This window comes from Thunnus maccoyii, chromosome 5 (genome assembly GCF_910596095.1).
Source record: "Thunnus maccoyii chromosome 5, fThuMac1.1, whole genome shotgun sequence".
Classification (NCBI taxonomy): Eukaryota; Metazoa; Chordata; class Actinopteri; order Scombriformes; family Scombridae; genus Thunnus; species Thunnus maccoyii.
Genome location: NC_056537.1, coordinates 20,690,603 through 20,703,687, shown reverse-complemented (window position 1 = coordinate 20,703,687; position 13,085 = coordinate 20,690,603). Strand labels below are relative to the sequence as shown.

Genomic DNA, 13,085 nt, shown 5'->3' with positions numbered 1-13,085 from the left:
CGGAGTGGCCAACCAAAGGTTTCACAGAGTGACGAGCAGGGACTGTTACGAGACATAAAACACCATTTTTGTTTTACATATTTAGATTATCTTACGATTTCAAAGTACGTAACATGACCAATCTGTTAGTTTGGAAGTCATGTGCGATTAACAAACGAAAGAAGGCGCTTTAGTTGTCCAACATTAAAATGTCAGTTTGCTGAAGTTTTTACGCCTCGTTACCTAGCAACGCTGAATTACCAAATAGAGATGGAGAATACAGAGTTAAATCTGTCAAACGCTCATTTAATTTGAGCTAACGCTAGCTAGATAACCGTTCAACATTGCAAATGTATCCGAGACACATGATGGCTTTTTCAGAGCCTGCTCTGAAAGATTATGAACTGCCACAACTATATAAGGTAGGTTATTTTGTGTGGAAATGTTTTAGTGACGTGTAACGCTAACGTTACAGACAACCCGAGTTTAGTCATACCTTCAGTAGTTGCTACACACATTCAGTTCACTTTATTTATTTGACCATGTTTAATTGTCTCTGACAACAGGCCTTATTGACAGCTTCATGCCTGTCATGTCCCAACGATCCGATACAGTTTCTGAAAAACACTCTTATGACACTGCAGGGACATGATAATCTACAGGATGTTGACTGGTAGGTGGACCTCTTTCCTCAGAGATATTGCTTGAGGCGAACACTTGGTGGCTCACTTTCTCAAGTTTTCTTTTATTACTCCTGAGAGTATTAACTATGGTATGGCTATCAAATGTGGAGGAGTGAAGATTAAAAGTCCAAAATAAATTTCCCCTAAACTGCTTTTCACAAAAAAGAGAGGAAAAACTTTTACAAAACAAATTAAACTGACATGTTTTTGTAAATAGTATATGTATCACATTGTGTTTTCATTTGCAATATGTTCTCTTTATTTGCTCACATCAAGGCCCCTTTAAGTACATGGAGTGTTAGGAATACAGGAATAAATCAAATAGGCTACTTAATGTGGATGTACATGGATATACTTCAACTTTAGGTGACTCTCAAACACAACACTTCTGGGGGTCCTAATAAGCACCAGGGTCCCCAACACCTCTTACAATTACAGGCATTGCTCATTTAAGACCTCATTTTTGGTGGAGAATAACAATGTTCTTTGTCAATCTAGATTTTTGTTTGAAATATGATTTTTGGTGGTCATTCCTGAACACGTGCTTTTAAAACAATTATAACTTTCTGCCCAAGTGAAATCACCAAACAGCTAAACCATGTATTGCTTCTTCCACTATTGCTATTAACTAATACTCCATTACTATCTTAAATAGTTTAGTAGGCTTTAATGAATCAATTACATCCACTCCTGCTTGTGAGGTATAATGTGTAAATCACCAGTTTACAAACCTAGTCAGTGATACATGTATGGCGTTAGCATTAGGGCTGCAACTAACGATTATTTTCATTATTGATAAATGTGTGGATTATTTTCCCAATTGATTGATTAGTTGTTTGGTCTATAAAATGTCAGAAAATGGAGAAACAGCCCAAGATGGCATCCTTAAATGTCTTTTTTTTGTCCCGACTAACAGTCCACAATCTAAAGATGTTCAGTTTACTGTCATAGAAGACTAAAAAAAAACAGAAATATTTACATTTGAGAGGAATCAGAGAATTCTGTCGTTTTTCTCTTAAAAAGTGACTCCAAACAATTAATTGATCATCAAAATAGTTGGCAATTAATTTAATAGTTAAAAAAAAAATCAATGAATCAATTGACTAATTGTTGCAGCTGTAGTTAGCATGATCTGTTATTGATGTCAATCTTATTCTTTTTTGAGGCACAAGTTTGTTGATGATGCAGAACAGCACACAGCAACAACCTCTCTGACAACAACTGTGGACACTGCCCACATGGACCCAGATGATACTATGGTACAGTATAGTTTAGACTTGTTCATGTCATAAAAGTTCAGTTGAATGCTATATTTTACAGACAAATTATTCAAACCAAAAATAAAATGGTTTTATTGCTTTTTACAAATATTTCTTTTCTACATTCCTAGTTGTCCTTTGGTCTGTTCGAGAAGGCCTATTCGTGTTACAGGACAACTTTAACAAGCTCTTGCTTCAGGTAGGCCCACAGTATTACAGTGAAGACCAACACAAGAGTAAAGATAGTTTAATGAATGATGGGCCTTTTTTACAGCAGATATTTTAACGTGTCATTGTAGGAAAAACACGGGTGTTAATAACATTAACAATGGCATTGACATGACAGTGAAGCATCATGCACAATACCAGGACCTGAAACTAAAGCAACTAAATGGAATCCAGCCATTATTAATTTTACTTTTTATACTGCGCTTTTCCTGCTGTGACACATCAGAATCTCTTTTGTTCAAAAAGGCTTGTTTCTTGAGGGGAAAAGGAAGAATGGGTCATGAGATGTGAGCTACATTAGCATTCTGGCAGTTATTGTTTTTCTTGGTTTGTTTTACTAAAAGAATTAAAGCAAAGTGTTAGCTAAACAAGACTGAAGATCATTTTTATAAATTGTCACCCTTTGTAAGAGAAAAGTAATAAATCACAACAGATGAGTCACAACCACTTTTTGCTGCTCAGATGATAGAGTTTATGCTTTGTTTTGTGACTGAAAATAAACATTATCAACCTAAAAACACAGATTGTGGATGAGGTTTTCCCATCTGACACAAAAAAAACCCAACTGTCTAAAATATTTAGATGGAAAGGTTCACAATTTGTCTGTCCTAAAACAACAGTCTTGTGCCCAAATGACCATGTTTGTTTTTTTTGTTGTAATCATCCCTCCTGTTGATACTGACCCATTAGAAGATTCCTTCATAATGCTCTCACAATGTAAGTGATGGGGGCCAAAATCCACAAGCTTCCTCCTGTGCAGAAATGTATTTAAAAGTTTATCTGAAGCCAATATGAAACTTCAGCCGTCCAAATGAGTCAAATTAAGTCAATATCTTTCAATGTCAGTCTTTTTAGTGCCAAGTTCCCTTTTTTTGTTATGATCCTTCCACTGCAGCTGAACATGAAAACACTCCATTGAGACACAAAGAGGATTTTTTTAATAAGATGAACTGTGGAAGATATTATAGAGTTTATTTAACTAACTTGGACAGCTGAGGCCTCATATTATCTTCAGATAAACTTTTAAATACATTTTTTCCTCAAAATGAGGACTGTGGATTTCTTCTCCCATCACTTACATTTAAAGTGTATTTCGGGGAGGAGGAGGTCTTCTAATGGTCAGTATGAACAGGAGGAATGATTACAGCGAGCAAAACCCCTTGAAGAATTTTGTGCTGCCCCTAAATTTTCCATCTCCAGTTTTCAGTTGTTTGAGCATTACATATTCGTATCAAGAATACTTTCATATATACAAAAAGGACTTGCTGTCAGTCAGCATTTTGACCTACAATTACAATAATTAAAAAATAATAATTGCAGAATTGATAGCTACAATTTTCACACTCTAGATACATTTCGCAGCTGTTTGTCTCAGCAGGCTCCAACTATATTTGTATATTTGGATTTAACATCATTCTGCATCTTAAATCCTTATTTACTTAAAGTTCAATGACTTTATAAAGTTTCTCTCTGAAACTTAGAGCCACTTTCGTCTTTGAATCTTGTTATTCAGTGACAATGACAGTGAGATGTGAGAAATAATTTTAGTTTAATAAATTTTAGTTTAGTATTTAACAGAATTTAATAGACTGAAGTTCCATCTATAACACACCAGTTATGTTCACAAGCAAAACATTTGAAAGTTTTTCCATAACATTTAACGTCTCACTTGAAAAAGTTGACGCTCCTTTACTTTTCTTCCAGTTCTTTTACATTATGGGATGTAATGTTGTATTTACGTTGTCTTCGGGCAGGTTTCCATTGGTCCTTACTAGCCTCGCCTTCATTCAGCAGATGTGGTGTGTAACGGGTCTCTGATAGAGATAATTTACCCCTTACATAACGGTTTCTGGATTTCACAATGTAAGCATTTACAGATGGCGGTGACAAGTCAGTGTTGATGGGAAGGGGAGGCCTTTTTCTGTAGCCATCATTTCTCCATAGGATGTTGCTTAAAGTAGAACCAAAAACTTTGGATGTAGACAGCGGTTTAAGAGGTCTGTTGGCGACGTTGCCAAGCTTTTTATTCACATTGGCTGGACGTTTCTGTTCTTTGGTAGGTTGTATGAAGTTCTGTAGAAGGTCAGCTCTGGTTGCACTCACGTAGCCTTCATTTAGAGAAATGCCTTGCCTTAAAGGTGTAGAAAATAAATCAGAGGGCTTTCTGGTGCCATATATACCAGATGGAAACATATAAGAGATCATGTTCTGGGTTTCAAAGTTCCTGGACATGACTTTGTCACCAACTAATGAGGCTGGAGCCAAGTTAGTTGGGGAGTTGAAACTCACATCTAAGCCACTAGAGACAGGAATTGGGGTATTTTCAGTCATATGTTTTGGTTCCTGAATGGCAGAGACTAGAGCCTGCTCAGAAAGGTCTGATTTCTCCTCATCTTTTGCTCGGGTAGAAATAATGGAGGGATGAGGACCACCGACACTCTGGTCTCCAAGATAGTCATTATGTCTGCTTGAGCCATGAGGAGAGCTTGAAGGTTTCACAGTAAACATGAGATGAGATTTGACTAGCTGCTTTCTGCCAAACACTCGATTCAGAAGGTCATGTGGGCTGCTTGCTTGGACACCCACATGACCGCTAATACTCGGTGGTGAGAGGATATTAGAACTTGAGGAAACAGAGCCACTAGGGAGATGGACAGAGGGAGAGAAGTTTATATCCTTAGATTCCTTGCCAACTGTGGGTTGATATCTCTGAACTGATGGGGCTGGTCTTTCCCCATGGGTGGGCTGCTGATCTGGGATATTGTTTGATAATGGGTGTTGAACTCTTGGAGCACGGACGTAGAGGCTTTTGCCATAAGAAGATGGGGGATTTTGTGGAATCACTTCACCCAGACTCTCACTTTGCAAATATCCACTGAGTTCAAAGCCATCAGATGGTTTTTGATACCCTGTTGGAGAGTCTTTACTGTGAGATGTATATGTGGGCTGCTGGATTTTCTGCTCAGAGGTTAGAGGAGTTATACTGGATGTCTTACTTGGATAGTAGCTGAGATCTTGAGCTGAACTGATTGGATGTTCAAGTGGAGATGCAGTCACATGGGAACTGGAAGAAAAATACTCACCATATGAGTTGGAAGAAAATGGAATTTGTTCAGGGAACCTGTTGTAACTTTTTGACTGAACATATTCATGCACATGAGGAGGATGTGTCAAAAATTCAGGGGTTTCCCTAGAAAAACCAGCATTGGAAAAATGTCCATAATGACTTGACACATGTTCTGTGGCTGCTAGCTGAGGGCTGGGGTAGAAAGCCGAGCCCAGTCCAGAGTCTTGGCTCTCATAAACACTGGGAGAAATGAGACCTGCAGTGGCGATGACAGGGTCAGGCACAGAGAGGCTTTCACTTGGTGTTTCATAGTTGGCACCCTGTTCGCTTTGTTCAAAGACTGAATTCATAGGTTCACTCCAGACTTCATTTTCACTGCCATCATCATGGGCAGATCCTTCTTCTGCAGAATTAGAAGACTCTCCTTTAATATTCTGTGCACCAGAAGCCATCTCATTTTTCATAGTTTGCCGTGCGGTATGAAAATGTCTACTCAAGTCACTTCCTGGCGTTAAGAAGGAGCTCTTCATAGATTCTATAAATTTTTTGAAGTCTTTGATTGATGGGAAACTGATGCCCTTTGCTGCTTTCTTTTGTGTATGCTCCTTCACTAAAAGGCCAAAGGGATGTTGATAACCAGAAGTTACTTGCTCATGTTTCTGCACAAAGGGAGTGGGGGCGGCCCCTGGCTGTTCTGAGTCAGATTCGCTTTGCACCAGCTTGTCTTCACCGGGGTTAACAGAGATAACATCTTTATTGTATTTATGGTGGGCTGGTTCTCTCTGAAGGGAGACAAAGCTCTGGTGCCACATATCTTGTGACTCATCTCTTGGACTAACAGAATCATGATTTGCTCCAGAATTAAGCTGGGTTGAGGTTTGTGGACCAAATGCACCTGCATAGCTACTGAATTCATCATCATTGAGTGAGTAGCCATGTGCAAAGTTGTAACCTGGTGTGGAATAAACAGACATTACATTCAATTCATATAGTTGAACATGGGAGTGAATAAGACGACATTCTTACCTTTTTGAGGAGGAAAACAAAGGCAGCCCCATAACAACAGAGTGCAAAGCCAAGAAACCCTGAAAAACAATAAAGTTAGAAAGGAAAAAGTAACATATGTCAAATTTAGCCAAAAAAATACACTTGCATTTTATTTACCCAAAAGGAAGAGCCATGGTAGCGAGTTCAACCACAGCGTCCACCTGCAACAATAGCAACAGCAGCAGACTGTTGATTAAAAGTAGCAGCCCAGATATTTATCACTCATGCTCTTTCCTTTGTTTCTCTAAAAAGAAAAGTGAGCAAGGAATAATAGGAAAAGAGCAAGGAATGATACGAAAACCTTTCTGATTCTGCTCACACTGATTGCAATTGCAGCCAGCTGGTGCTGTGTGGACATCAACCTAATTAGACAAGCACAGGTGGAGCATTTTTCTCACAGAGCTGCATGGTGACGGTTTATCTATAAAACCAATCCAGAAGTCCATCTAGAATGTGATAGCTTTAAAATATCTGTTGCTTTCTTGTTGTTTAGTTGTTGTGTAGAGTTTAATAAATATGACATGTTAAGTACTTTCAACTAACCTCTCACACTTAGAATGAGACTTAACCTTGTGGAGTTGATGAATAAACATTTATAAAGTATTCATGATGATACCAAGAGAAACAGACTCAGCAGAGCAGAAATTTGACCCATGTTAAAGAAAGTCCTGAATGTTTTCTCTACATCATTGTCAACAAGCTGGCGAATGCATGAGGTTATTCTATTTCACAGATTCCCTTTCACCCGTCTGTTACCAGTGCAGACTAATGCAGCATTGGCTTTTTGTCCTGTCAGTCACTCTATCTGAACATCCAAACCTGCTTCAGTTGAGATAATCATTAAGAATACCATAAACTAAATTGAGATAATGTTTATAAATCATCTGTGAACATTATTTCAACATTGCTGCCTCATGTCTCTGCTGAGTTAATGCTGCTTCCTGACAGCCTACCTGTGTACTGAATTAATGATGAGCTGTGTTTGCTGCAGGAGGTGGAAGAGGTTCGCCGCACAGAGCAAGAGGGACACCAAAGAGCTGGCGCTGAAGATGGACATGACAAAGAAGCATTTTGAGAGAAAATGCCAGCAGGCTGCACTCACCAAATGGTTGAATTGGGTAAAATTGCACAAGAAGGCACAGACTGGTAGGTGAAAAAGTGATCATAAGTATTTGCTTAACTGATGTTATTTTTTTTGTTTTTGAAAGCTGTGACTCAAGTATATAGCCAGAGAAAACATATACTGTGGTTAACAAATGTGTCCAAACTAAAAATTTTTTCCTGACAATCATTTCTTCCCCACTTAATACACCCACTCCTGTGACTCATTTTGTCCCCTTCATGTTTCACCGAGACTTGACTCTAACAAGTTTCTCTTGAGAAATGACTTTATTTAGGATTACAGTATTGTTGCCATAATTTAAACCACACATTTTCCTCTGCTGAAAGAGATGCAGAAAGGCACACTTGTTTTTTTTCCTCAAAAGTGTTTACTTTAATGAGTTTTAAATTTCTTTTCAACCTAGCTGCCATCAAGAAACTTGAGAGACTTGTTAACGCTGCTCGCCTTAAGCGCATCGTAGCTGCATGGCAAAATGTTGCACTGGACTCAAAGAGGACAAAAGAGTACTTCAAGGTATAGATTTTTTTTGGATTTTGGTGAAAACTGTAATCAGCTTTTGCAAGTTTCTATATTAATTTGTACGCTTGTGTGTGTGCTGCAGAGGTTGGAGATGGGTTTCATTGAAATGGATAGCAAAGAACACCAGATTGGGGAAGGATGTGATGGACTCTCAGTGCTTCCTAGCAGCCTCTCACTGAAGGTACTTCCTTTCACAGCAAACAACATTTAGGTGTTACTCCGCCAGTTTTTCCATGTTTTACCATGCAGTTCTTGAACCTGGTTAGTTCATACATAGTGAGATGATGGCCCCAGATTTAAAGCTGCAGCAGCTTCACTTCTCCGTTCTCTAAACAGATAGTGATGAGATTATATCTGTTGTACTTTAAGTGGACTTCACTATAAACATACTCCCAGTCTCTTTGAAGCCAGTTGATTAAAGTCAGTTGTGGCTCATTATGGTCAAGTACACCTATTAGCTTCCCATCACCACAGTAAGGATTGTGTTTGTGGGAGAGCTCTCTCACAACATCTATTGCTGTGTTTGGGTTTTGTGCATATAAATCATGATATTTTTGTAGTTGTTGTATAATTGTTGAAGTACTTTCATACCATTGGCTCTATATTTTATAAATATGTTGAACCCCCCACTGAACATGTTATCTTATTCACTCTGCTCAAACTAACCAGTTGTTAGGCCATGTTTGTTTTGGCTTCACAATTGCTGGCAAACTGAGGGTCTTTTTGGCTTTGTTTGCTCTGGTGTTTCTGTCCAACACCTCTCCCGATAAATAGCACTTTAGCATGACTATGTTTGGAAAAAGAGAGGGGCCACTTGTACACTTACATCACCCTGCCTTGAGCAGCGGCAGATGGGGCAAAGCACTCTTCCTGTTCTGATACGGGTGCCTAACTGTCCCCTTGACATTGGCCAAACATTTCTAAAGAAACAGCTAAATATGTAAAATTAACCTCAAGACCTAAATATCAATCGATCATTTTTCTCAGATTTTACATACACTTCATTGGTGGTTAAGAAAATCTACAAACCTTACTTAGAGCATATTTATACCTATTGGCAATAACATAATAGAATAACATAGAAGTTAAGTTAAGTTGTGGAAAAAAATAATACCTTGAACTACCCTACATAAAAGGAAATTTAGATGTTTTGTTTTGTCCTCAGATTTTTCAGTATCTAGAATTACGAGACTGGCTAAACTGCGCAGAGGTGTGTTGCACATGGAAAGCCATCATCCAGTCAGGCACACTGTGGAGTCAGGTCTGTTACAAGATTGCTTTTTTTATTTAATTCATACTATTGGTAAATGGTTGTACTGGAAACAGGGGTTTAAATGTTTCCTGATGTTTTGACCTTGTTAGATCAACTTCTCTGTGGAAAAAGACTGGATAACAGACATCACAATGAAGCAGATTCTTCAGAACTACCGCCCATTTGTGATCCATCTCAACCTGCGTGGCTGCACGTCACTAAAATGGTCCAGCTTGAAATGCATCAGTGAGTATTCCAGATTCTGGTGCCAGATGTGATTCCTACTGTTACTACACTTTGTTTCTGTAGTGAATGTTTTATGTGTAACATCTAGTTTTCACTAAAGTAGCGACCCATACAGATCATGTTCTTTAACCCTAATAATTGGTCAAAACAGTCAAAAAGTTGATCATTCCTATCTTTTTATTAAACAAAACTGACAAAACATAAAAGCAACACTGACAAAGGTATTTTCACCATCTGATACAGACTGTTTTACAATACTGAAAGGAAATGAAAGAAGGGAATTGAAAGAAATTAGATTTTAGGTCATGTTTTCACTTGAGTCAGGACAGTCTGATGATCTGGTATTTCTGTGGCCCTCTCAAGTGGCTTGGCTCCAGCTCCTCCTCCAGCTCTCCCTGCACTTCCAGAGGGGTGTTCCAAAGCTCAGGGTCCGTTTCATCTTGATCTGTTCTGCTGTGCTGTCTGTCCTTAGGACACTCTCTGTTGTAGGAATCCACATACTCCTGCACTCTCTCACCATTATGTTCAGGAGGGGAGTGACACAGCAGGCCAGAGTGCCTCACTCTGGGGTGCAGACGCAGCCAGTACACCATGTAGTGGATGCTGAAAAGTGCAACTAATTTTAAATATGATTCTTGAATTTGTCTCAAACTATATTTGATTGCACACTCATGAGCAGAAGAACCCACCTGTAGTCACACACCCAGGGGTTTCCTCCCAGCTTCAGCTGCGACAGGAAGTAAAGGTCTTCGAGAACCCCGTACTGAACAAAATGCAGGCCGTTGTCAGACAGATCCAGCTCATGGAGGTGCAGGAGCCCAGATAGGGAAGCTGGAAAGAGAGAGTCAGTGATACATGGTGCACAGTATATATTTATCCATTAGTTTCTTTCTTCTCTGAGTATAGTTATATTTACACAGACCTGTTGCTGTTTATTATTAACAAAGAAAAATAAAAGCCAATGGTCCAATCAAACTGAGAGTGGAATGTGCAGGCTGAGGTTGTGCAGCTGGTGTCTGCATCACTTGAGCACATTGATCACTTTATGTCTGTGGCCCTCTCAGCTTTCCTGTATATAAATAGAGCTAATACTGTATACACAACGATGGCAGAATGCCCACTGTCTCTAAAAAGGAGAAATGTGAAACAGACGTTAGCAGCAGCTGTATAACGTGCTCTCAACCTCTTGGCTCCATATGTTATCTATCATCTAAAGAAAAACATAACTTTGCGTAGTCTGTCATCCTGGATATTACTGGAAATATAAAGCACATACTAATAACTCCTGTTCACCGATTATGATTAATAGGTAAGCAGTTATAATATCATACATTATAGGTTATACCTGTCTCAACGTGCTCCATATTGTTATTACTGAGATTAAGCGTTCTCAGGCTCCTCGCTCCGTGGAAGTCTCTGGCTCTGAGGTGACTGATTGAATTATGGGACAGATCTATGTGAACAACATCCTCTGGAATGCCTGTAGGCACCTCGGTCAGACCTAAAGATAGAGAGAAGGGGGCCATTAGGGGCTTATTCAATCACATTTGATTATTTTACCTTTGCCAAAATTGATATCTTTGCTTCACTCATATGTTCAGTATTTACTTTTTCAATTAGCTAAAAAGTATGACTATTTCATCTATACCATTCACATTTGTTTAACTGACTGTTCTTGTGAATACAATAAGAAATCATCTTGAGATCCCACTTTTAATGCTGCAAGTGCAGAAGCTTAAAAATTGGCGTAGAGACAGATTTAAGTTCTGCTTCTATCGATAACCTGAATTTGATACTAAAATCCAGACCTTTTCCAGTAGGAGGTCTATTCTTGAAATTAAGATTAAGAATTAAGATTCATTAAAGTGAAATTAAGATTCAGAGGTAAAGAAGCAAGCAACATAACATTGAATAGAAAACATCTGCCGAAACAGATGTGTCTGGCTCAGAAAATCCTTTGAGAAATGGAACTTAAGTCAATCCAGTCATGCAGTAATATTTAACCATCATCATACATGTTTTCTGACACGGTGCTGCAGTGGTATTTTTCCTAACCTCTCTGTTGCATAAGAATTTCTCAAAACATAGTGAGGTACATAGGAGGGTACAATTAATCAATCTGATGTATGAAAATCTGATTAATGATTGTGATCTTGCCTCGGCCACTGCAGTCCATGCGTATTTGGGGGAAAAGGTAGGTGTGGCAGGATGTGGTGGCATCTGGTTTGGAGCGAATTGGAACGGGCTGTACAGGGTCTATGGGAACCGTTTGGTCGCCCTGTGGGTCGCCTATTGCGTCCGTCTCCTTACAGAGTAACTCTGGGTTAACCTGCTTCAGCTTCATGCCTTTTAGCTTGATGGGCTCTGCACACCTGGCAAAAGAAATACAGTTACATTGATGTCATATCAGATGTGATTACATTTCACTTTTTATTAAATTATTGGCAACTGGACTGGCAAAACCTTGTGGATTTCAAGAGTTTTAATATAAAGAAAGTGCGGCCTGTTCCTCCTTTTGTTCAACTAATGTTTTGCTAGTAAACAGCTTAAAGTCTGTTCATCATTCTGATGACACATTAATGACTTGTACACCTCTAACAGACTGTCAAAGTCTTTTTGCGAATAAAACTGACCTGGCATGTTTTCCGAGGTTACGGTTGCTTGGGACCTGAAGGGTGCGTATGAGACTATCCATTGGGCAGAGACAATTCCAGGGATTATCATAGAGACGTAGATAGCGTAGGTTTGGCATAGGGATGAGGACCTCCTCACTAAGTGTTCCCAGGTGGTTGTGCTGTAGCAGCAGGGTTGTAAGACGTGTCAGACCCTGGAAGGCCCCCTCCTCTACCAAGGAGATCTTGTTCTGCTGCAGGTCCAGACTGGTTAAACTCTCATAACCAAAGAAGGCCCCATCATGGAGGACTTTGATCCTGTTTCGGGCTAAAAGGAGGTGTTTGGGTTGTTTGGACCAGTTCTGTGAAGCAGGAATGGAGTTGAGGCGTTGGTCTTGACAGTCCACAAAGAACTCTCCAGATTCTGTTGACTCTGAACAGTCAGGTGCTACAAGTCTGGAGGGACGCGATCTGCTGTGACGCCCAACACCTCTTACCCTGACAGATTTAAAAACAAAACAAAAAAAATCATGGCTTGTCAAAACCTATACATGGACATTACAGTCGGTAAAAAATGGGTTGAACAAATTAGATCCAAGAATAAATCTGTACCTGTCCCGTGTGAGTTTGTTTCTTACTCCTCTGAGGCCTCTGCCCCTGCCCGGTCTTTTCATCTCGGTGGATGGGAGCAGCAGGAGGAGCAGGGAGGCAAAGAGGAGAGATGAGGTTACACGCATCCTGAGCCCTGCAGGGATTGTCTTTTCAGTAAGAAGAGCTGGAGCCAAAGCAGGGGTTTGGGATAACAGTCTTAAGAAAAACAGGCTTGGAGAAACAGAAGCAATAGGTCAAAGGGCAACAGTGTTATTGTTGATGGAACGCAGCTGCAGCCTGCCCTGTGGAAGAAGTGAGAGGTAGCAGATTATGTAAGAGATAGGAGCAATCCAGGAATGTATATACAGCTTTGAAACAGAGCAGGAAACACTTATAAGGTTTTGACAATATACCATACCATGACAATATAGAGACATGTTCAGAAATACACACATGTGACCTGTGAGGAATTATAGCAA

At 39.5% G+C, this 13,085-nt stretch overlaps 3 protein-coding genes across 12 annotated transcripts in view; 1 reads left to right on the top strand and 2 right to left on the bottom strand.

The window, feature by feature from the left end:
* Positions 1 to 142: 142 nt before the first annotated feature.
* Positions 143 to 13,085, top strand: part of fbxl13 (F-box and leucine-rich repeat protein 13) — a 19,385-nt gene continuing 6,442 nt past the window's right edge. For 4 of the 6 annotated variants that reach the window (XR_006096305.1, XM_042412685.1, XM_042412684.1 and 1 more), the window contains exons 1-9: positions 143 to 401; positions 546 to 652; positions 1,828 to 1,921; positions 2,053 to 2,120; positions 7,255 to 7,409; positions 7,790 to 7,899; positions 7,988 to 8,086; positions 9,071 to 9,166; positions 9,268 to 9,403. Coding sequence is in view for 5 of the 6 variants with exons in the window: in XM_042412685.1 (XP_042268619.1) it covers positions 330 to 401; positions 546 to 652; positions 1,828 to 1,921; positions 2,053 to 2,120; positions 7,255 to 7,409; positions 7,790 to 7,899; positions 7,988 to 8,086; positions 9,071 to 9,166; positions 9,268 to 9,403 (937 nt within the window). In the remaining variant the exon portion in view is untranslated. The other 2 variants (XM_042412687.1, XM_042412686.1) reach the window with 2 other exon arrangements.
* LOC121897894 lies at positions 3,680 to 6,525 on the bottom strand. Its single transcript, XM_042412689.1, has 3 exons — positions 6,381 to 6,525; positions 6,243 to 6,301; positions 3,680 to 6,168 (listed from the first exon to the last, which is right to left on the bottom strand). Exons 1-3 carry the CDS (start codon positions 6,395 to 6,397, stop codon positions 3,839 to 3,841), a joined length of 2,406 nt encoding a protein of 801 aa, XP_042268623.1. The 5' UTR covers positions 6,398 to 6,525; the 3' UTR covers positions 3,680 to 3,838.
* Positions 9,562 to 13,085, bottom strand: part of LOC121897897 (leucine-rich repeat-containing protein 17-like) — a 5,115-nt gene continuing 1,591 nt past the window's right edge. For 2 of the 5 annotated variants that reach the window (XM_042412696.1, XM_042412697.1), the window contains exons 2-7: positions 12,628 to 12,790; positions 12,037 to 12,513; positions 11,561 to 11,775; positions 10,749 to 10,904; positions 10,093 to 10,234; positions 9,562 to 10,006 (exon numbers count right to left, since the gene is read on the bottom strand). In XM_042412696.1, the coding sequence (XP_042268630.1) occupies positions 9,724 to 10,006; positions 10,093 to 10,234; positions 10,749 to 10,904; positions 11,561 to 11,775; positions 12,037 to 12,513; positions 12,628 to 12,752 (1,398 nt within the window). In that variant the 5' untranslated portion in view covers positions 12,753 to 12,790 and the 3' untranslated portion in view covers positions 9,562 to 9,723. Of the gene's footprint in view, positions 10,007 to 10,092; positions 10,235 to 10,748; positions 10,905 to 11,560; positions 11,776 to 12,036; positions 12,514 to 12,627; positions 12,909 to 13,085 lie in introns of all 5 variants that reach the window. The other 3 variants (XM_042412695.1, XM_042412694.1, XM_042412693.1) reach the window with 2 other exon arrangements.